The sequence below is a fragment of the Mesoplodon densirostris genome, chromosome 17, assembly GCF_025265405.1.
Source record: "Mesoplodon densirostris isolate mMesDen1 chromosome 17, mMesDen1 primary haplotype, whole genome shotgun sequence".
Lineage (NCBI taxonomy): Eukaryota > Metazoa > Chordata > Mammalia > Artiodactyla > Ziphiidae > Mesoplodon > Mesoplodon densirostris.
In genome coordinates this window covers 8,840,274-8,864,619 of record NC_082677.1, presented here as the reverse complement: position 1 = coordinate 8,864,619, position 24,346 = coordinate 8,840,274, and the positions used below count along the sequence as shown (strand labels likewise).

At 38.3% G+C, this 24,346-nt stretch overlaps 1 protein-coding gene across 4 annotated transcripts in view; it reads left to right on the top strand.

The window, feature by feature from the left end:
• Positions 1-9,448: 9,448 nt before the first annotated feature.
• N4BP2L2 (NEDD4 binding protein 2 like 2) overlaps positions 9,449-24,346 on the top strand; it is a 78,728-nt gene continuing 63,830 nt past the window's right edge. For all 4 annotated transcript variants that reach the window (XM_060080050.1, XM_060080051.1, XM_060080052.1 and 1 more), the window contains exons 1-5: positions 9,449-9,586; positions 11,852-13,089; positions 19,313-19,437; positions 23,354-23,442; positions 23,827-23,903. In XM_060080050.1, the coding sequence (XP_059936033.1) occupies positions 11,852-13,089; positions 19,313-19,437; positions 23,354-23,442; positions 23,827-23,903 (1,529 nt within the window). In that variant the 5' untranslated portion in view covers positions 9,449-9,586. The remainder of the gene's footprint in view (positions 9,587-11,851; positions 13,090-19,312; positions 19,438-23,353; positions 23,443-23,826; positions 23,904-24,346) is intronic.

The window sequence follows — 24,346 nt, the reverse complement described above, 5'->3', positions numbered from 1 at the left end:
TTAATACGTCTAGTTGCTGAAAAACACTTTAACAGAATTCAACGCTCATTCCTAATAAAAATTCCTGAGAAAATGGGAAAGGATGGATACTTTCTAACTTGAATATATATGATGCAGGCATACCTTATTTTATTGCACTTCACACAGATACTGTGTTTTTTACAAATTGATGGTTTATGGCAACCCTGCATCTAGCAAGTCTATTGGTGCCATTTTTCCAACAGTGTTTGCTCACTTTGTGTCTCTGTGTCACATTTTGGTAATTCTCACAATAATTCAAACTTTTTTGTAATTATTATATTTGTTATGGTGATCTGTAATCAGTGATCTTTGATGTTACCATTGTAACTGTTTCGGGGTGCCCACGAACTGTACCCATATAAGATGGCTAACTTAATCGATAAATGTTGTGCCTGTCCTGACTGCTCCACCAGCAGGCTGCTCCTCCATCTGCCCCCCTCCTGGGGCAGCCCTATTTTCTGAGACACAACAATATTGAAATTAGGCCAATTAACAACCCTGCATTGGCCTCGAAGTGTTCAAATGAAAGGAACAGTCGCACGTCTCTCACTTTAAATCTAAAGCTAGAAATCATTAAGCTTAGTGAGGAAGGCATGTTGAAAGCTGGGAAGGCCAAAAAGAATGTCTCTATGTGTAAAACTGAGACACTCTGCTGTACAGCAGAGATTGGCACAGCATGGTAAATCAACTATACTTCAATTTTAAAAACATTTTTTGGGGGGCTTCCCTGGTGGCGCTGTGGTTAAGAATCCGCCTGCCAATGCAGGGGACACAGGTTCGAGCCCTGGTCCAGGAAGATCCCACATGCCGTGGAGCAGCTAAGCCCGTGCGCCACAACTACTGAGCCTGCGCTCTGGAGCCCGTGAGCCACAACTATCGAAGACTGTGCGCCTAGAGCCCGTGCTCTGCAATGAGAAGACACCAATGAGAAGCCCGGGCGCAGCAACGAAGACCAAATGCAGCCAGAAATAAAGAAATAAATTTATTTTAAAAAAACATTTTTTTAATTTTTAAAAAATTTAAAAGGAAAGCCTAGGGACTTCCCTGGCAGTCCAGTGGTAAAGAATCCTCCTTGCAATGCAGGGTACGCGGGTTCCATCCCTGGTGAGGGAACTAAGATCCCACATGCCGTGGGGCAACTAAGCCTGCATGCCACAACCCTGAGCTCACGTGCCTCAACTAGAGAGCCTGCGTGCCACCGACTACAGAGCCCACGTACCCTGGAGCCTGCGCACCACAACTAGAGAAGAGAAAACCTGCACACCACAACTAGAGAAAAGCCTGTGCACCACAACGAAAGATCCCGCATGCCTCAACAAAGATATCACCTGCTGCAACTAAGACCCGATGCAGCCGAAATTAAAAAAATGAATAAATAAATAAATCTTTAAAAAAGAAAGAAAGAGGGCTTCCCTGGTGGCGCAGTGGTTGAGAGTTCGCCTGCCGATGCAGGCGGCACGGGTTCATGCCCCGGTCCAGGAAGATCCCACATGCCGCGGAGCGGCTGGGCCCGTGAGCCATGGCCGCTGAGCCTGTGCATCCGGAGCCTGTGCTCCACAACGGAAGAGGCCACAACAGTGAGAGGCCCGCGTACCGCAAAAAAAAAAAAAAAAAAAAAAAAAAAGAAAGAAAGAAAGCCAGGATAGGCCAAAAGCTAGGCCTCTTGAGACAGTTAGCCAAGTTGTGAACGCACAGGCAAAGTATGGAAGGAAATTAAAAGTGCTACTTCAGTAAACACACGAATGATAAGAAAGTGAAACATCCTTATTGCTGATACGGAGAAAGTTTTAGTGGTCTGGATAGAAGATCAAACCAGCCACAGCATTCCCTTAAGCCAAAGCGTACTCCAGAGCAAGGCCCTAACTCTTCAACTCTCTGAGGGCTGAGAGAGGTGAGGAAGCTGCAGAAGAAAAGTTTGAAGCGAGCAGAGGTTGGTTCAGGAGGTTTAAGGAAAGAAGCTGTCTCCGTAACATAAGAGAGCAAGGTGAAGCAGTAAATGCTGATGTGTAAGTTACAGAAAGTTATCTAGACCATCTAGCCAAGATCATTCATGAAGGTGACTACACTAAACAACAGATTTTCAATGTAGATGAAACAGCCTTATACTAGAAGATGCCATCCAGGACTTTCACAGCTAGAGAGGAGAAGTTAATGCCTGGCTTCAAAGCTTCAAAGGACAGGCTAACTTTGTTAGGGACTAATGCAGCTGGTGACTTTAAATTGAAGCCAATGTTCATTTGCCATTCCAAAAATCCTACCCCTTAAGAATTATGCTAAATCAACTCTACCTATGCTCTATAAATGGAACAAAAAAAAAAGCCTGAATGACAACACATCTGCTGACAACATGGTTTAATCAATATTTTAAGCCTACTGCTGAGACTTACTGCTCAGAAAAAAAGGTTACTTTGAAAATATTACTGCTCATTGACAATGCACCTGGTCACCCAAGTGCTCTGATGGAGATGTACACGAGATTGTTTTTGCCTGCTAACACAACATCCAATCTGCATCCCATGAATGAAGGAGTAATTTTGACTTTCAAGTCTTATTATTTAAGAAATTCATTTTGTAAGGCTACAGGTGCTGTAGACAGTGATTACTCTGATGGATCCGAGTAAAGTAAATGGAAAACCTTCTGGAAAAGATTCATCATTCTATGTATCATTAGAACATTCACGATTCACTGGAAGAGGTCAAAATAACATTAACAGGCGTTTGGAAGAAGATGATTCCATCCCCTCATGGATGATTTCAAGACTTCAGTGGAGGAAGTAACTGCAGATGTGGTGGAAATAGTAAGGGAACTAAAACTAGAAATGGAACCTGAAGATGTGACTGAATTGCTACAATCTCTTGATAAAACTTGAAATGATGAGGACTTGCTTCTTATGGATGAGCAAAGAAAGTGATTTCTTGGGATGGAATCTACTCCTGGTGAAGATGCTGTGAAGATTGTTGAAATGACAACAAGAGATTTAGAATATTACATAAATTTAGTTGATAAAGCTGTGGTAGGGTTTGCGAGGATTAACTCCAGTTTTGTAAAAAGTTCTACTATGGGTAAAATGCTATCAAATGATTACAGAAAAATCATTTGTGAGAGGAAGGCCAATCCCTGTGGCAAACTTCATTGCTGTCTTACTTTAAGAAATTGCCACAGAGGCTCCAACCTTCAGCAACTATAAACCTGATTAGTCAGCAGCCATCAACAGTGAGACAAGAATCCACTCCACTAGTAAAAAGATTACTACTCACTAAAGGCTCACATGATGGTTAGCATTTTTTAGCAATAAAGCATTTTTAAAAATAAGGTATGTATATTAGTTTTTAAACATATGTTATTGTGCACAATAGATGGCATTATAGTATAAACATAACTTTAAAAAAATAAATTTATTTATTTTTATTTATTTATTTTTGGCTGTATTGGGTCTTCGTTGCTGCGCACAGCTTTTCTCTAGTTGCGGTGAGTGGGGGCTACTCTTCATTGCAGTGTGCAGGCTTCTCACTGCGGTGGCTTCTCTTGTTGCGGAGCACGGATTCTACGCATGTGGGCTTCAGTAGTTGTGGCACGCGGGCTTACTAGTTGTGGCTTGCGGGCTCTAGAGCACAGACTCACTAGTTGTGGCGCACAGGCTTAGTTGCTCCATGGCACGTGGGATCTTCCCGGACCAGGGCTCGAACCCGTGTCCCCTGCATTGGCAGGCAGATTCTTTTTTCTTCTTTCTTTTAATTAATTAATTAATTAATTAATTAATTTTTGTCTGTGTTGGGTCTTCGTTGCATGTGCAGGCATTCTGTAGTTGTCGCGAGCATGGGCTACTCTTCGCTGCGGTGCAGGGGCTTCTCATTGCAGGGGCTTCTCTTTGTTGCGGAGCGTGGGCTCTAGGCACGTGGGCTTCAGTAGTTGTGGTGCATGGGCTTAGCTGCTCCACAGCATGTGGGATCTTCCTGGACCAGGGCTTAAACCCATGTCTCCTGCATTGACAGGTGGATTCTTAACCACTGCGTCACCAGAGAAGCCCTAAACAGAACTTTTATATGCAGTGGGAAACCAAAAAATTTGTGTGACTTGCCTTATTGTGATATTCACTTTACTGCAGTGGTCTAGAACCATATCCATATTATCTCCAATGTATGCTTATGTGTGTATATATCCTAACATCTAGTATGAATATATATATTTATCTAACATGAATATATGGATATATATTAGACTGTATATATATTAGAAAATACATATGAGAATATATATTAATATATATATATTAATCTAAGATATATATATATTAGGACATATATGTGTGTATAAATGTGTGTGTGTGTGTATATATATATATATATATATATATATATATATATATCTCCTAAAGCCAGGCTATTATTTAATGGAGAAACACTAAGATATTTCCACCAAAGTCAGGAACAAGGCAAGGATTATCACTATCTGCATAACTATATTGTGCTGGAAGTATTAGTCAGTGCAGTTAGGCAAGAGAAATCAATTAGAGGTATAAGAGTTGAAAAAGAAAAAGAAAAAAATGACCTCTCTTTTCAGATGACATGATAGTACACTTGTTAAATTCTAGACAAGCAATGCTAAAACTAAAACAACAAAATAATTCAGTAAGATAGCAGGATACTAAGTTAATATGAAAAACAACAGCCTTAACTTATACAAATAATAACCAGTTAGAAGAGCTCATGAAAGAGAAAAATCTCATTGATAATTGTAATAAAAAAGATAAAAATACTTAGAAATAAATTTAACAATAAATGTTCAAAACCTATGTGAAGGAAACTATAAAATATTCCTGACGCAAAACTTGATTTGAACAAATTGAAAGATATCCTTTCTCAGTTATGATGTGTCAACATTACCTATATATCAGTTCTCCTTTAAGTTAATTTATGAATATAGTGCAATCCCAGTTTTAAAAACACCCAAAAGTTTTTTTTAGAGCTAGGTAAGTTGATACTAAAGTTTACATGAAAAAACAGAGACAAGAATATCTAGGATATTACTAAAAAGAGCTATTTGAGAGGGGGGTGGATGAGCATAGAAAGATACAATTTAAATAGAGTAGTTCTGGTATGTGAATAGACAGAAAGACCAATTGAATAAAACAGAAAACCTAGGCTCATGTGTACATTTAATATACTATAAAAGTGATACCGCAAACCACTGGAGCAAAGATGGACTGTTTAATAAATCATGTTGGAGAAAAAAATGGAAATTAATTTCTTATAGCATATATACGAATAAACTCCAAACTGATCAGAGATGTTTGAATGAATTCCTCTTAACCCTGTGTTATGCTTTGTGGCTATGACTTAAAGTCCAGGTGCAATAAAGGAATGATGAGTTTTACCCCCAAAAAAATAAAAATAAAAAACTTTTACATGGGAAAAAACCCCAAGCACAGTAAAAAAAAAAAAAAAGACATAAATTAGGAGAAAATATTGCAAGAAATATGCCAGATATAGGGCTAATATCCCTAATATATAAAGACGGTTTTTAATTGAGTAAAAAAAAAAGATTTAAAAATTCCAATAGAACATGAGCCAAAGACAGACAATCCACAAAAAAGATACAAAAATTGTCCCCACTCAAGTTAAGAGAAGTATACATTAAAACTACACTGACATACCATTTCTCATTCATTACATTGGCAACAGTTCAGGTAAACTGACACTATCATATATTGCTGGTGGGAATGCAAAATGATACAACCTCTGTGGAAGACAATTTGACAATATGTAGTACATATGGATTTACCCTTTGACCTAGCAATTCTATCTTTACTCTAAAGATAGACCTCCTAAAATATAAAAACAGAAGGTTATTTATTGTAGCATTATTTAGGCTTGCACAATATTGGTTGCTACCTAAATATCTAAGCATCAGATTTTAAGTGAATAAACTATGGTACATCCACACCATGGAGTACTATTCAGCTATAAAAAAAGAATGAAGAAGATCTCAATAAGTTGATGCAAAGTGATCTCCAGAAGATATTGTTAACTGAAAAAACCAAAATGCAAAACAGCATATATGGTATGTTCACTTTGGAGGAAGAAAAGAGAAGTAAGAAAACATACATATATCTACTTATTTTTGCAAAAAGAAACATAGGAAGGATACATCAGAAACAATAAAATTGTAACATAAAAAAAGGTGGCAGGAAAAAGTGTTCAAGAAATAGGCAAGAGGGACTTCCCTGGTGGCGCAGTGTTTGGGAATCCGCCTTCTAATGCAGGGGACACGGGTTTGATCCCTGGTCTGCGGTAGCCCCCGCTCGCCGCAACTAGAGAAAGCCTGTGCTGCAACTAGAGAAAGCCTGTGCTGCAACGAAGACCCACTGCAGCCAAACATAAATAAATAAAAAATCAATCAATTTAAAAATAAGAGAGATAGGGAGGAGAGTGATATTCTTCTGAATATATCTTTTTGTATGGTTTATACGTTGGCAAGCATATTATTCTACATATTCCAAAAGTAAAATGAAATTATCAATAATGGAAGGAAAAATAAACTAAAACTGGAAATAGAAACAAATGAACTCAAGTGTATTTCAAATGACTAACTTAAAACCACTGAAGAGGGATAGGGTAGGGAGAGAGAAGTAATCCAAGTCATTTTTGCACCTAGTACTTCGATTTTCAACCCTCAGTCTGGGGAAGAAAAACTACCTTTTTAGTAGACTTGCTTATGTAATTATGTGAATGTATAAATTCTGAAACTGTTTTATGGGTAATTACGTGAATGTAGCAATTCTGAAACTGTTTTATGCAGGATTAGGCAAATACGTAAATGTGCAACAAGAGGAAACAAGATTCTCACTGTTGAAGAAGGCAGACACAAATATGAAATGGGGAAGGCAACAAAGAACACTGTGGAATTCGACTGGAATTGTAAGTATCAACATCCATGATTTCTTAAATGAAAAAAAAATCTATTCCCCTCTCCCTCACCTCTGTCTACTGAGATGACCTGAAAGCAATAATACCCCAGTATCAATAAGCACTCTTAGTGCCAAGGTCTTAGCTTCTAAATATCATTCTCCAAGAAAAAGACAAAAGGTACCAAGACCTTTGGAGAAATTGTTGATTCTAGGGTAGGAGTAATGAATGTACAGGACAAGTCTGGAAAATCTTGTTGTGCCACAAGATAAGGAAGTGCTCAATGTGTAGGTCAAAAGGAGCCAACCTGAAGCTGGCCAAATCTCAGATAATTTGAGCATCAAAGTAAATAAGGGTGGGAGAGAAGAGACATATCTCCCATGCAGAAGAATTCCAAACAAATTATGTAAACACCCTAATGAAGGGAGAGCACTACAGAAATGTGTGCTGGGCACAGTGACTTCCTTCCAAGGAGTACAGAATGGAAGGGGGGCAGGCGGGGGGGAAGAGTAACTTTACAGTGGAGAAACCTGATAAACATGACTTTAATGATCAAGTGCAACATAAACAATCATAAATTATGTTGGTAGTATGTACACTTGTTACAATGTGATGAAAATGACACTTTACCTCTGTGGTCTTCCCCTCAAAAACCCATAACCCCAGTCTAATCATGAGAAAAGCATACATAAATTCCAACAGAAGAGCATCCCACATGGTACCTGACCAGTTTTCCTCAAAATTGCCAAAGTCATCAAAACCAAGTAGAGTCTGAGGAACTATCACAGTCAAGAGGAGCCTAAGGAGAAATGACAACTCCATATAATATTGTATCCTGGATGGAATCCTGGAACAGAAAGGACATTAGGTAAAAAGTAAGGAAATCTGAAAAACATGGACTGTACATAATATTACTGTATCAATATTGGTTCATTAATTGTAACAATGTACCATAATACTGTAAGAGGTTAATAATAGGGGCAACTGTATGTGGGGTGAGGGGGATACATGGGAACTCTGTACTATCTACTCAATTTTTCTCTGAACCTAAAACTGTCCTAAAAATAGTCTATTAATAAACAAACAAACAAATAAATAAGAACAGCAATGGATTATAACGCCTTGAACAAAAAAAAATTCATAAATTCATACTGATAGTAAATAAGTAAGGAGGGCTTTACTTTATAGTAGCATCAGGACTAATGGGGAGGGCTTGAAGGAGTTAGGGGGAAAAAATCAACATTTTGTAACTATCATTGCAAAGATCAATTGCAGTAAGGATCATCAATGGAGGCAAAACCTTAGAGTTTGATTGGGAACAAGACGTTTGCTTGGTCTCAAAGTATCTTTTCACAGATTGCTTATGAGTTGCAAGGGGGAAAACAGCAGAGAAACTGGGCAACACCTTGATCCGGTGATAAAAATTAATATCACCTTATAATGGACAGACAGACATCCTGTGCCTCCGGATGTAATATCCCGAGGAAGGACACAATTTCACTTATGTGGTTGTTTCCACCGATGATGCATAATTTGAATCTAATCACGAGGAAAGATCAAATAAAGGTCAATGAGAGAAATTGTATTTGAGGACGAGTCTTTCACTGTAAGGGGATGGATTGCTTTTGGTGAGCCCTCTTGGTCGTAAAGCTGTTAAGTAATCAAACGTAAATATTCCAGACTGTGGTTTTAACTATTATATTTATAAATTAAAACGCTATTGCAACGGGTTTACTTAAATACATATGAAGAGATTAGCAGTTTCCCTTTCAGGGATAGGAAAGAATGCATGTGAAGGCGCGGGTCTAGAGAGAGTGGGAAGGTGGTGGGAGGAGGGAAGGGGCCCTGAACTGAGGATTGCCAGTTGTTCAGTTTGTAGTTACTTCTCATTTAACACTTACAAAGCACTTATTTTTACCAAGCGCTGTTCTATAGAAGCGCTTTTCACAAATCGACTTTAATGGGAAAGCTCAGTAAACGGTCTTTACTTCCCTAAACAAAAGACAGCTGTGACAAGAAGTGATTTTTCTCATAAGTACTTTTCTCTGTTATCAAGGCTCTGCTGCAGCGATTCTCTTCTTCGATAGAAAAACCTGAGCCTGCAATTACTCACTGGCATTTCATAGAAACGTCGGCAACCCTAGTTGATGAGACCAAATGTTAACTCCCCTTTAAAAAGACTTTGTCTCCCAAAAAGCCTTAAAAATATGCATTGAGAGCACCTTATGCCTCTATTTGCGGAGCCAGGCACTCACAGTCTCTCTTCCTTCAGGGGTAGCCCTAAACGGCAAGTCGCCACCTTTCCTAGCCGAAGCTGCTATTCCTAAACAACCTCCCGGCTCCAACCTAAGAACTAGTTCCGGTCTACGTTCGTGGCCCTTAGCGCGTGTGTCAAGCAATGGATTCTGGGAGAGGCTGAAGTTTCAAGGCCGGGTGTGAACTCCGGACTTCAATTCCCACAATGCCTGGCGAGAATCTGTATTTCCTGCCGGGGCAAGCGTGAGGTGGCCGCCATCTTGCGTACGGAGAGCAGGCTTGTTGCTCCGCTCCTGACGGCCGGGTTTTTAGTCCCTCTCGGTCTCTGCTTTGGGCCGTGTCTCCGTGCTTCTTTCACCTTCTTTATTGAGAGGTAAAGGTCAATGCAGAACTGTGTTGTAAGGTGAGTAGACATCCCATTTTCGGCGAGGTGGGGTTGTGGTGTTGACGTTTTCCGGTTTCTTCCTTCTTCCATTAGCGACTCGGGTTTTCCCCTGCGCTTGCCTGAACCTTTTCGTTTAGCCGTAAACGTAGAAGCCGGGAGTAAACCTTTCGGCCTCGGAGCTCTTTGGAATTCCTAGACAGAACCTGAACGTGTCTCCGTTGGGATAGAGAAATTGGGTGACGAGCTTTTGCCCGGGCTGCCCTCTTTGGAGGTCAGGCGGCCTTAGGGTTCAGGTCGTGTATAGGCCTCTCTCTCTTAACGCAACCTCCTTTCTCTTCCTTGGGACTTTTCTGCCGTTTCTAATGAGGAAATGAGAAGGTGAGAGGCGGCCTGGGACGGGGCTGTTTCCGGGAGGACGGCGTTCTCTACAGGTGTATCTTCCTTCAGCCTCTCTAGGGCCTACCTGTGTCGTTCTGGTTCGTCGCTTTGCCCTTTCCTTTTGCTCTCGTGTTCGAGAAGGGGAGACCAGAGAGCGGGCGGAATGAATTATTGACCAACACAAGCTTTTGAGTTGTACTCTTGAGGGTCCCCCCCAAAATTTCAAGGGAAGCAGAATTTATCTTCGAGATAGACAAACCATCTGGAAAAGATGAGGGCTTTGGTTTGGGGAGTTGCCGGATTTATTTTTTAAACATAATATGACATATTTCCGTCATTCGCAGTACAACTGAAGTTATTATTTTTTTCTTTAAAATTAACGTAATACACCCACTTGGAAACCACTTTTACACTACTCGTAAGAGTAGGACCCATAAAGACTGACATTGCAGTTAATTTGACGTTTGATTGCTAATGAGATGTGGTTGTCTGAGGTTTGCTAAGGACCTAGTAATTTTAAACAGGAAGACGTTTATGATGCAGTTTATCATAACCAGTTTGGATATGTGTCACTTTGGTTGGCAGACTTACTCTCCCTTTTATTTATTTATTTTTTATTTTTAATTTTTTTTAGCTTTTTATTATTTATTTTTATTTTTATTTTTATTTTATTATTTTTTTTTTAGATGTTGGGGGTAGGAGTTTATTAATTTAATTTATTTATTTTTGCTGTGTTGCATTTTCGTTTCTGTGCGAGGGCTTTCTCTAGTTGTGGCAAGCGGGGGCCACTCTTCATCGCGGTGCGCAGGCCTCTCACTATGGCGGCCTCTTGTTGCAGAGCACAGGCTCCAGACGCGCAGGCTCAGTAGTTGTGGCTCACGGGCCCAGCTGCTCCGTGGCATGTGGGATCTTCCCAGACCAAGGCTCGAACCCGTGTCCCCTGCATTAGCAGGCAGATTCTCAACCACTGCGCCACCAGGGAAGCCCCTTTTATTTTTTTAAATTTATTTTTTATTATAAATTTATTTATGTTTGGCTGCGTTGGGTGTTTGTTGCTGCGCTAGAGCTTTCTCTAGTTGTGGCGAGCGGGGGCTACTCTTCGTTGTGGTGCGCGGGCTTCTCATTGCGGTAGCTTCTCTTGTTGCGGAGCACAGGCTCTAGGCGCGCGGGCTTCAGTAGTTGTGGCTCAGGGGCTTATGGCTCAGGGGCTTCGTTGCTCCGCGGCATGTGGGATCTTCCCGGACCAGGGCTCGAACCCGTGTCCCCTGCATTGGCGGGTGAATTCTTTTTTTTTTTTTGCGGTACGCGGGCCTCTCACTGCTGTGGCCTCTCCCGTTGTGGAGCACAGGCTCTGGACGCGCAGGCTCAGCGGCCATGGCTCACGGGCCCAGCCGCTCCGTGGCATGTGGGGTCCTCCCAGAGCGGGACACGAACCCGTGTCCCCTGTTTCGGCAGGCGGACTCTCAACCACTGCGCCACCAGGGAAGCCCTGGCAGGTGAATTCTTAACCACTGCGCCACCAGGGAAGTCCTTACTCTCCCTTTTAATACACAATTGTATGTCTGTATCATCAAAGTATATATTACTGATTCAGCTTTCCGAGCTTGCTTACATTCTTGCTTACATCCTCTAAATTCAGAAATACATCGTTTAGATTAAAGATGAGATATATCTTTTTTTAAAAAAGGATGTTTGTTTACCTTCAGTGAGACCCCTCCTTTAAATCATAATGTCATACCAATAATAAGTGGCTATAAAGTTACAATTTTACAATTTTTGCATTTTGGGAAAATGTTATTAAATGCTTATATCAAATTAAGTTTATTTCCTGTTGTTTCTGAGGAAACTTTTGTTTAGATTTTTTTAAATGTTAGCTGTTAATTCTGTGATTTATTTGCTCCTCAGATGCCTTATGGTGAAATTGAAGCTAAGTCCATGGGACGTGGGGAAGAACGAATAAGTGAACCATGCTATAAGAAATTGAAGTCTACTGAAGAGGCATATGTTTTCTCCCATCATGGTAATGCTCATTTTCACAGAAAGCAAGAGAAAACTGGAAATGATTGGGTCCCTGTGACCATCACTGATGTCAGAGGACATAGTTATCCTCAGGAGGACAAAACCAAAACTACAAATTTGCTGAAACCTGTGCATGATGAGATGCTTGGTAATAGACCAGGTGTTATTAATTCTGTTGATACACGTCCTCCATTGGTATCCACAGATGATGCGATATATAGCACAAGTAAAGCATTTATAGGACCCATTTACAAACCCCCTGAGAAAAAGAAATGTAATAGAAGGAGGAATCAAGCAGACACTATCAGTGGTATAGATGGGAAAGGAGAACGAGAAAAGAAACAGAAATTTAATTCTAAAAAATCAGAGATTGACAATGAATTATTCCAGTTTTACAAAGAAATTGAAGAGCTTGAAAATGAAAAAGGTGATTCAGAAAGCAGTTGTAAGGAACCTGAACCCTCTGAGGAACAACTCATTCCATATTATCAGGGCCATAGTAATCTGTTAAAATCCGAAGAAGAAAAGAAAAGAGATCTTACCAGTGCCCTTCAGTCACATTGGGGTTATCAGCAGTGCGTGGGGAATGAGCCAGGTAAATATCCTTATAATCGACAAGTAATACCTACCTTTTGTGACAATTCATTTGCTTCCTTCAGGCCTGAGTGGCAATCAGTGCATTCTTTTATAGTACCACAAGACCCTCATCTTTCCAGTTTTAACCATCACTTAAATATTCAAAGATTCAACGTTCCACCAAATCCATCATCAAATATTTTCCATGCCCAAGATGGCTTTCAGATGCAAAATGGATATTATGTAAATAGTTGTCATGTTAACTGGAATTGTTTGACTTTTGATCAGAACAATGGATATACTGACTGTCGTGACATTACTAGTAGTGACCATCCCTCTAGAAATGGCTACACTGTGCAAGATGTATATGCGAATAATGGTTTCTGTGAAACCAGTGAAGGATGCTGGAAAGATCCTTCTGTGGACAAGCATAATGGAACTGACAGGTTTATGAACCAGCATTTTCAAGAGGAAAAGTTAAAAAAATTGCAGAAGTTACTTATTCTTTTAAGAGGTTTGCCTGGTTCTGGGAAAACAACATTGTCTCGGTAAGTAAAGGATACCAAGTGAATACTTGGTAATTTATTACTTAAAAATCATAAATGATAGTTGTAATCAGTGGCAAATGCTTTTATGTTTCTAGTAAAAATTCTTTAATTTGTTATACTTGAGAATGGCATCTGATGGTAAATATTTTAAAAGATGTTTTCTGATAGAGGAAAAGAGAATTGGCATATATATTTATGTTAAGATTCTGCTAAGGGCTTTAAATATAGATTCACCATGTAAAATTAGGACGGTGACGAAAGCAAATGCTATTTGAGAACTGTGCTGGCCTTCCCTTTTAAGTCAGCTATTCAGGAGGAGTAGAATTCTTGGGTAGAAGACTTGGGCTTTGACTCAGTTATTTCACTTTGTGACCTTGGACAGACTTCGCTGTTAATAAAATGAGTAATACTTATTTTTCTGGAATTATTGTGAGAAGCAAATGAGATAACCCAAGGAAGGGAATTTTGAGTGTGTCTTAAGAACTGTGCTGTGTTCATACCATTACTGACAGAGAGAACCTTTTTTGGTTTCTTTAAGGAGTTTGAAATGAGCAGTATCTGAATTAATGGAATTAGAACTGATGATGTTTTATCGTGTGCCGAAATGTTTAAAATTCCTGTTTTTGTTTACATTTTAAAAACAGAATATTGATGCATTCCAGTACATTTGTGCAGTTGTGAAAAATAGCACAAAGAAAAACAATACAAATTCTTTGTAGTTTATGTAGGATGATTCAAGATTTATGCTAGATAAGGAGAAAAAGAAAATTTATTTGATGTCTTTGGGTGAGGATAAAAAAATCGAAGGAGGAAAAAAAACAAAGTCCAAGGAACCATTTTGTAAATGTTTTATGTTTATTTGTAAGACACTCTGAACCACCTAAACAAAATTTCTTCAGAAGCAGGAAATTGGAGAAAGATTAAATTACGATGCAGACATTTCAAGCTAGATTGTAAGCTGTGATTTTGTAAATGAATTTGAATTTAAGTCTATGTATTTTGATTCTTTTGCAGTGAAGATTTTGTAGAGAAAATGAAATTTCAGTGCTTCTTTAGAAAGAATAGAAATTAAGAGTGAAGTTGTCTTACAAGCATGGGCATTCTTCTAGATTTAGAATATAATATCAGAGAAAAGAAAAGTTGAAATTTGGAAATTGGATGAAGAGATCTCCTAGCGAGGGCTTCTGGTACAGAATAAATGTAAGAAAGAATGATTAGGTTTGGAACAACATATTGGAGTATGTTGAAACTGAAAGTGAATAAAGTGTGGTGATAATTCAGTAAAATTTCAAGGAGACATAATTGTACTGCGAGATGACAGAGGTGATTATATATAATATGTATATTTCTTTATTTGAGGAATTAGGTATAATAAGAATGGAAGTTATAGTCGCAACTACCATTTATGTTATCATTTACAACTTAGAGTACTTCCATATGTAACAGTGTTGTGAGATGAATTGTAGTCTTTTCATTTTTTAGAAGGAGTACAGGCTAATAAAAAGAATGAGTTTAGGTTAAAGGACTTGGGAGAAGTTACAAAAACTGCTAAGAGATCAAACTGGGGATGAAGATGGTAGTGTGTTTCTTATCTAATCCTTCACTTTAATATCTATCACATGTGTAGCCCTGTACCTGCCTCCTGACTTTGAGTAGCTTGGTTAAAGAAGCAGGAGTCTCTCTTTAGGTCAGTACTTTTTTTGAATGAAGTAGAAATGGTTGTTTGGGATTGGTTATAAAGCCAGATATTCTCTAGTGAGGAATGGTTTCGTGTAGGATTTTGCTTTCCAAATGAGCTTTGAAAAAAGGAATAAAGATTTGGAGGGTCAGAGTTGAACTGATTTGGGGCATTATCTGCTATTTGGTAATGAGTTATAGGGGGTTAGATAAATTTCAAATTCTTTTGGGATAATATTTAAGTCCCTTTCTTAATAGTCCTTACCTATCTTCATATCCTTCTGCACTTGGACTAGTACCCTGTCGTCTATTGCAGGAGACATAATACTTGTCCGTTCGTTGTTCTCAGGATTCTGCTTGTTCAGAGGTTCTCTTAAATGCCTCCACTTCTGAGGTTTTGGTTTCTCATCTCACCCCTCAGTAATCCTCCTTCTGAACTCATGTAGGATTTGCTTTTACCACTCTTTGCATGTAGCATAAGCTACACAAGACAGCATTATTTTTTTATTTATTGATAGCTGGACCAGGGGGGTATGCAAGGCCACTCAGTACGTCAGGAGGTAAACGGTTCATGAAGTGTCAGTTTTACTCAGAATTATTTGGGAAAATCACTTCTATTTTTTTAAAAATTTATTTATTTTTGGCTGCTTTGGGGCTTTGTTGCTGCACGTGGGCTTTTCTCTAGCTGGCGGCGAGTGGGGGCTACTCTTCGTTGCGGTGTGCGGGCTTCTCATTGTTGTGGCTTCTCTGGTTGCAGAGCATGGGCTCCAGGCACGCGGGCTTCAGTAGTTGTGGCACATGGGCTCAGTAGTTCTGGCTCGCGGGCTCTAGGGCACAGGCTCAGTAGTTGTGGTGCACGGGCTTAGCTGCTCCGTGGCATGTGGGATATTCCCGGACCAGGGCTTGAACCCGTGTCTCCTGCATTGGCAGGCAGATTCTTAACCACTGCACCACCAGGGAAGCCAATCACTTCTATTTTTAAATGTACATGATATATTACAAAAATATATATGGTTCTTAGAAATTTAAAAAAATAAAATATGAAAATTAACTCTGTAGTAGACCATTTGGGGGAATAAGGTTCTCAAAATGAGGTTTAAAGAATACGATTCACTTGTTCTTACTTAGTGAAAGTTATAAGCACAGAGTGCATTAGTTTTCTATGGCTGTGTTAACAGATTACCCTAAATCTGAGTTGTTAAAGTAACAAACATTTATTTTCTCACAGTTTCTGAAGGACAGGAATCTGGGTGCTTCTGGTTCAAGGTCTCTAACAATGCTATGATCAAGATGTTGGCTAGGGCTGTGTTTTGGATGGAAAGCTTGTCTTGGGGAGGATCTGCATGGAATATCTCTCACAAGTCTTGTTGACAAGACTCAGTTCCTTGTGAGCTGTTGGATTGAAAGCCTCAGTTCCTTGCTGTCTGTAGGCTGGAGAGTCCCTTCAGTTCTTTGCCACTTGGACCTCTCCCCGTTCACAATGTGAAGAGAGAAAGCGAGCCACTTCCTGCCCCCCCATAATCTAATCTTGGAAATGAAATTTCATATCTGGTTAGTTGGAAGCTAGTTGCTGACTCAAACCCACACTCAAGGAGAGGGGATTATATAAGGGCGTGAATTCCAGGAGGCAGGGATCTTGTAAGCCGTTGGTTTTGGCTCTCCCACCACTATTTATGTAATTCTGGTGGCCTGATTTCTGAAATTATTTTCTTTTCTGGATTTGTTTAATACCATATTGGCAAGGTTGTTGTGAGAATTCGATGCGGTCATAGATGTATATATATAAGATGCTTGGCACATACTAGGTCCTCAAAAAAGATAGAGATTTTGAAAAAATACAAATCAAGTGGCCAGTGGGACCACATCTGAATTTTTTATTAGATACTTGGTTTTTCAGAGTTGTAAAATTTGATGTTCTGAGAATCCATTTTAGTACCTGTCTTAACTTGTGAGGGTTCTGATAGAATCTGACTATAAGAATTTTGAAAATACTAATATTCTTTTTTTTTTTTTTTTTTTTTTTTTTTTTTGCGGTACGCGGGCCTCTCACTGTTGTGGCCTCTCCCGTTGCGGAGCGCAGGCTCCGGATGCGCAGGCTCAGCGGCCATGGCTCACGGGCCCAGCTGCTCCGCGGCATGTGGGATCTTCCCAGACCGGGGCACGAACCCGTGTCCCCTGCATCGGCAGGCGGACTCTCAACCACTGCGCCACCAGGGAAGCCCAAAAAATACTAATATTCTTAAATAATTTATTTTTGGTTCAAGCGGTTGGTATGACATCAGATATATCTAGATTGATACAGGTATTTTGGAGATAATCCAGGGGATTTTGAAAAGATGTGTGAGCAGTCTGGGAGGAAAAAAATCTCTCCAAGCTAAAATTACTTGCTTTAATTATGATTTCTGTATTTAAGATATTCTTCATTGAGATTTACTCGTGTTTGATGTTGACTTGGTTTAATGATGTAAATTGATTTACTGTCCCTTCCCTCCCCACTTTTTTTTTTATTTGGAAGAGGTTAAACATTCCTTGGATACAAAAGCTCCTGTGCTCTTGTAGTATGTTGTTATTAACATCTGACAGATCACCTAATAAAGTAATAGAACAGGAGAAAAAAGAAAAGAAGCATAAGGTATTTAGGAAAGATGGTATCAGGTTTCTGGTATTGATGAGTGTAACTAGGTATCGTATAGTTGATGATGATCAAGATCTTTTTAGGTGATTGAGCTTTGGTTTGGAATACTAATATTATGGCATTTTTATATTCTGGGTTATCTCTCATAAGCAGGTAAGATGCCAAATGTGTTAGATGGTATATTTTGGGAAATTTATGGCTGCTTAAAAAAGAAATCCAACTCCAGCCTCTCAAACAAGCAAACAAATAATTTAAACCATTTACTTTAATTTGGTTTGTTTGAAGTACTTTGAACCATAATTCTATGAGTGAAAATGTATATTAAATTTTTAAACTTTTATATATGTGATTTTATTTTTATTGTAAAATATATACAATTTTATTATAACCTGAGGAAAGGAGAGATGTTTGTTATCTTAATAGTTGAAATCCTTACTATTACTTTTTTTTTTTTTTTTTCGGTACGCGGGCCTCTCACTGTTGTGGCCTCTCCCGTTGCGGAGCACAGGCTCCAGACGCACAGGCCCAGCGGCCACGGCTCACAGGCCCAGCCGCTCCGCGGCATGCGGGATCCTCCCGGACCGGGGCACGAACCCGCGTCCCCTGCATCGGCAGGCGGACTCTCAACCACTGCGCCACCAGGGAAGCCCCTTCCTATTACTTTTTATTAGGAAGTATTCTTGAATCATCCCAGGACAGTATCATCCCTTCTACCACCTTCTACTCCCTTCCCCCTCTCAAAAAGAAATTATATTGGGCTGGCCAAAAAGTTCGTTTGGATTTTTTCCGTAACATCTTACAACATCTTATGGAAAAACCCCAAACGAACTTTTTGGCCATCCCCAATAGAATGATAGCCAATTGCCTAATGGTTGAGGGAGGGGAGATAAATAACAAAATATTTTTGTTATTGTTGGATCCAGTTATTCTTACTGTCTTTTCCCTTTTCTCAGCACACCTCCAATCTCTTTCATGAGTCACTGGTTATGGGAACCCTCTGACACTCTGAACACTTGTCAATCTCTCTGTGCTTAGAAATTAAAGATGGTATCATATTGTGAGAACAAAGCTTGATTACCACTGACTTGTTCTGAGAGTGTATTCTTTAGCGTTTAGGAATTAATTTCATTTAGTAATTTTTTGTTTTGTTTTGTTTTGTTTTTTGCGGTATGTGGGCCTCTCACTGTTGTGACCTCTCCTGTTGCGGAGCACAGGCTCCGGATGCGCAGGCTCAACGGCCATGGCTCACGGGCCCAGCCGCTCCACGGCATGTGGGATCTTCCCGGACCGGGGCACGAACCCGTGTCCCCTGCATCGGCAGGCGGACTCTTAACCACTGCGCCACCAAGGAAGCCCCCATAGTAATTTAATCTCTTAAAAATTTTAAATTTGATTTTACTCTGGAGGACCATAGGTGGTTTCACAGCATTAAACCTTAAGTTCCACTTTCAGGTCATAGATGTTTGTGCTTCATAGGAATGAGTTTATCGAAGCTGTCTTCAGTCAAATATAGTTTTCCTCAGGTAAATTGCTTGCTTAGGCTTACTTGTCTTTTAGGTTACCTGTTGCACTAAATTTAGGCAATTTTAGACACCAAATACAAATTCATAAAGTTAAATCATGGATAATAGTTGACATCATTTTGGGATTGAAGAGTGTTTTTAAAAGTTGCAATACAAAAGCCACTTTAAAAAGCTTTTATTACTGGCTATTACTATGTAGATTTAAGTGTGAAGTGATGTTTGAAATCTGAAAGCTTTTTTAAGGTTCAGCTCCTGTGCTAGTCTATCTGCAATATACTTATAAGTATGTACCAGAAATTCATTTAATAACCTTTCCTTTGTGGCTTATTTCTGACGGTTATAGATTTTATATTGTAAATGGCACCTTTATGATTTCTTTCATTAACAGAATTCTGCTTGGTCAGAGTCGTGATGGCATTGTGTTCAGCACTGATGACTATTTTCACCATCAAGATGGGTACAGGTATAATGTTAATCAACTTGGTGATGCCCATGACTGGAACCAGAACAGAGGTTTGTTTTGGGCCAAGTCTCCCGGGATAGAATATTTGACTAGGAGTCAGAATACCTGAATTTTTATTCTCAACTTTTTACTTTTACCAGCTGGATGACTTTGACAAGCCATTGAAAGAGCTTTGAGACCCAGTTTTTCATCTATTAGAAGCAGTGATAACTATACTTGCCCTACTTGATTGAGGTTGTGAAAATCAGAGAATGTGGTTAGAATATTTTTTAAACTGTAAATAGTGTACATAAGCTGGTACAATAGAGGTATAGGATATTTTGATAGACTTTATTTTATACCTCATGAAAAAATTCAGTAAACTCCTGATACATTTGTTATGTATTCCCAAAAGTTATTTCCTTGAGTAATGCTGATGTTTCCTAAGGCTTGATATTAATGCCCGTGAATATTAAAAGTTTTTTTCATTGATGTCACTCTACAAAAAATTTACTTAATACATTTTTTAGAGGTACATGGGTCACTTTCTTTTCATTTTGGAATAGTAGTTCTTCCTTAACCTTGGCTGCACATTTGAATCACTTGGGGACCTTTTAAAAAAAAGTTATGCCTGAGTCTTAGCCTCAGAGATTCTGGTTTAGTTGATTTGGGGTGGATCTAAACATCATTATTTTTTTGAAAGTTATCCATATATTCTAATGTTGCAGTCAGTATTGAAAACTATTGATCTAGAACTATTTAAGTACACGCTTATACTATAATCTAATTTCTTTTTTAAAAGAAATTAAAAATGCATTGATGATGAAACATTATTTAAACCTAGAGTAGAGAGATTATATTGAAGCCCACACACCCATCACTCAGAATTATTATCACTTATCAAGATATTGCTATATTTGCTTCAACCCTTTTGCTTTCACTCCACCCTCCTTTTTTAATTTGCTGAAGTATTTTTTAAAGCAAATTCTAGACATCATACTTCATACATTTCAAGTAAATCTTCTTAATTGCAGTGCCATTATCACACCTAAAAAACAAAACAAAACCCAATTCCTTGACATCATGTAATATAGTCTATAATCAGATTTCCCCTATTGTCTTAAGTATTTCTTTACAGTTTTTTTTTTTTTTTTTTGCGGTACGCGGGCCTCTCACTGTTGTGGCCTCTCCAGTTGCGGAGCGCAGGCTCCGGACGTGCAGGCTCAGCAGCCATGGCTCATGGGCCCAGCCGCTCCGCGGCATGTGGGATCTTCCCAGACCGGGGCACGAACCCGTGTCCCCTGCATCGGCAGGCGGACTCTCAACCACTGCGCCACCAGGGAAGCCCTTTACAGTTGTTTTAATCAGGATCTAAACAAGGTCTTTGTAGTACATTTGGCTTTATGATTCTTTTAATTAAGTTAATCTATAGCAGTTTTCCCTCTTTTTGCCCTAGTACCATTAACTTATTGCAGAAACTTGGTTGGTGGTTCTGTAGAGTGTCCCATAGCCTATAGTTGTCGGTTTGCTTCCTTGTGGTAATCATTTATTTGACTTGTAGGATTTGTTAGATTCAACCTTTTTTTTTTTTTTTTTTGGTAAGTAAATGGTTGTCCCATTTTTAGTGATGGTAAGATCAGTAGCTTCAAAGGGCCAGTCTAATCCCTGTTTTATTCAACAATGAATTGTCTCCTTAATCAGTTATTTCATTAAAGGTTGCAAAATGGTGATTTTCTAGGACTTTCATTCCTTCTGTGTTTAGTAGCTAGAATTCTTCTGTAATGAAGAACTTCCTCTTGCCTAGAACTAGCAACTAAGGTTACCCTAAAGTACAGTATATACAGGAAAAACAGGATAAATGCTTTTCTTTTTTAATTGTCAATTTTCAGAGTAAGGAATTTCATTGAGAATGTTTTTGAGTAAAAAGTTTAAATGTCAGATAAGTTTGATTATTTCCTAGTATTGGTTCTAGGATTTCTCCAAATATATTAGAGAGTAGCATAAATTTAAAGAGAGTAGCATAATATTTTAAACTATTAATTCCTTTTGATTTTTTAAAATGCTTCAGTGTTACTGCCCAAATCAAATAATGATGATGTTACAGTTCCAAAAAATGCTTGGAGTTATTGGCCCAGAGTTAAGGGGAGTAGAAGTAGGTGATTAAGTGGAATGAGCCAGTATACCTTTGGTGAACTGGGAAATTTGTTTCTGTGAAACATTTTTTTCTTTTTGCAATACTAGTTTAGAATATTTCATTAAAATGTTCGTGCCATGTGACTTCTACTTGCTGAACATATTGGTGTGTAGATAAACTACTGGTTTTATTAGTATAATAAATAGGGGCTTTTTCAAGGTAATTTTTAACCTTTTTCAAAGCAATGATAACTAGCAGTCATTAGACATTTTGAAAATTATGAGCATTACATTTAATTTAGGGCAAAATTTCTCTTTTCTACAAACATTTATTGAATACTTTTAAGTGCCGGGCATTATTCTGGGAATATGTATCTGCCTCATGTTTATTAGAGGAATCTAAATTGATCTTTAACTGCTTATAAGTTAAAAATATCTCCAAGGTGTCATTATTCTCTTTCTTAGCGTATGATGGTTAATTTGTTTAAGAAAATGACTCTTTATTTGAGTAGTCAAACATTGTTTACTTAGGTGTTCTATTCTCCTGGAGTGCACTGGGATGTGGTATTGGGTGATGATTATTCATGGAAAGAGAATAATCTCCCCATTCCTGCAAATCAGAGATTTATTTGGTTAATAAGCTCCTCTTGTAGAACATAACTCCTTGGAGGTGTAAGCCTGTCAGAGATTAGGAAAATTAATACTTTTTTTAAAAATGAAAGTTTTGATCATTGGGGATGGAGCAGTGGGAGTTGATAGTATCTTGGTATCCTATTTATGACTTAGATTCTAAATTTAGTATTTAGAGACATCTTCTCCGAAATAGATATTCCACCATAGTCATTACTACTTAACTAACCTTTAGAATTCTGCCTGCCCTTCGACATCTATGTGTTTTCATTGTGTAGAACTTAGTGGTTTGAATTCTAAATCCCAGCAAAACTTACATATCATTGGATTTTGCCTCAGCCTTTTAAATTTTATAGTGGGTTCTTAATTACCTTGCCTGTTTACACTTAAGAGGTACACACATTCCTGCCATTATGAGTGGCTCACAGTGGCAGTAATTCTCACCTTATGTGGGAAGAGATGGCATAGGGAGAGGGAGATACAGTTTGGAATAGTTCCATTCTAGCTCAACTCCCAATTTCAGAATCATAGTCCTAAGAAATATCCAGTCAGTTGAACTGTGGTATTTAGCTACTTGGTATATAAGTAATGATAAATCCATAGCACTTTTTTTTTTAACTTAAGTCTGTCTTACTTCAAAAGCATTATTTGTAATTATAGAACATTGGAAAATAAAGATAAGCATAAAATGCATATATTCCCACCACCTATAGAAGACAACTTTTGGTGTCTTAGTATCTCTTCCCACATCTTTATATTTTGACCAAAATAAGATCAGACTTACATGTTATCTTATAAATTGCCATTTTCTTTTAACAGTCTCCATCTTCCCATGTCAATAAATGTTTTCCTCTTTTCATACTCAGACCATATTCAAATGTAACTTGTTCCTACATTTTCTGTAAATGAAAGCTCTAGACTGAAGTCTTTATTAGCTGTTAAGTTCAACAAAATATTTACCCCAAAATGTCCTTTACAGCTAGTTTGTCAAAACCAGCATCTGGTCTGGAGAATATACATTGCATGTGTTTATGTCTCTTAATTCCATTTAATATAGCAGAATGCTTTTATTTTCATGGCTCTAATTCAAAAGATTACACGGTTTTGGTTTTAAGTACAGGGATGTAGGAAATTTCTTAATGAATGTTTAAATTTTATTTTGTGTATTTTTATCTAATAGTTCTGTTTTTTGCTTTTGTTTTTTAAATTTATTTTTTATTTCAGCAAAACAAGCTATCAATCAGGGGAGATCTCCAGTTATAATAGACAACACTAATACACAAGCTTGGGAAATGAAACCATATGTGGAAATGGTAAATATGAGATATGAGAGAGTTTTTATATTATCAATTTTTTCATATTATGAAATTTTGGTTACATTGATCTTTATTATTAAAACACTTGTCCTTGTTCTCTGAAGAGGTGTGTTCATTTGCTTAGTTTTTTAAAAATTGAGAATGGTGCTTATTAAGCAATATGTTTATCTTGTTAGTTTTGCCTGGACTTAAGGATAGTAATTGGAATTTGTCCATTAAGTGGTCTTAAAATTTTTATAAACTGTATTATTTTAAAAGTAAAACTTTTCTTGGTTGAGCAAATTTAGAAGTATTGTCTAAGTGAAATTTATATCTGTCTGCCATCTTTTTACTTTAAGACGTATTCCCTGGGTTTTTGTTTTCTTCCTTTCTTTTGTGTAGGCCATAGGAAAAGGATACAGAGTAGAGTTTCATGAACCTGAAACTTGGTGGAAATTTGATCCTGAAGAATTAGAAAAGTAAGGCACTCAAAAAATTTGTAATCCCTTATCTTTTTTTTCTTTTTTTTCTCCTTTACATGGTCAATTTCTTTACTAGCTTTTGCTTGTTATATCTTTGGTACCTGTGAATAGGGACTACTACTACTCACTTTCTGTTAAGAGGAACATTGACTTAAATGCAAGGTGTTTGAGGATCTTTGCACTGTTAAGTTTCATTAAGTATTCGTTGTTAAGTGTGTTTGTTATTTTTTCTTATGTGAATTTCTGCATTGTTTCCCAATTTGTTGAACGCTAATGGAGATCCGGAAAACTCTGAGAGAAAAGTTAGGACTTTTCCCTCTGCTTTTTAGCTAGGCCACTTCTCTGCATTGCCTTTCCAACTTCATCTCCTTCCCATTTTAGATCCCATCACCCTTTCACCTGGTGCTTTTATCTCCCCCCTTTTCCCATCTTTACTGCTA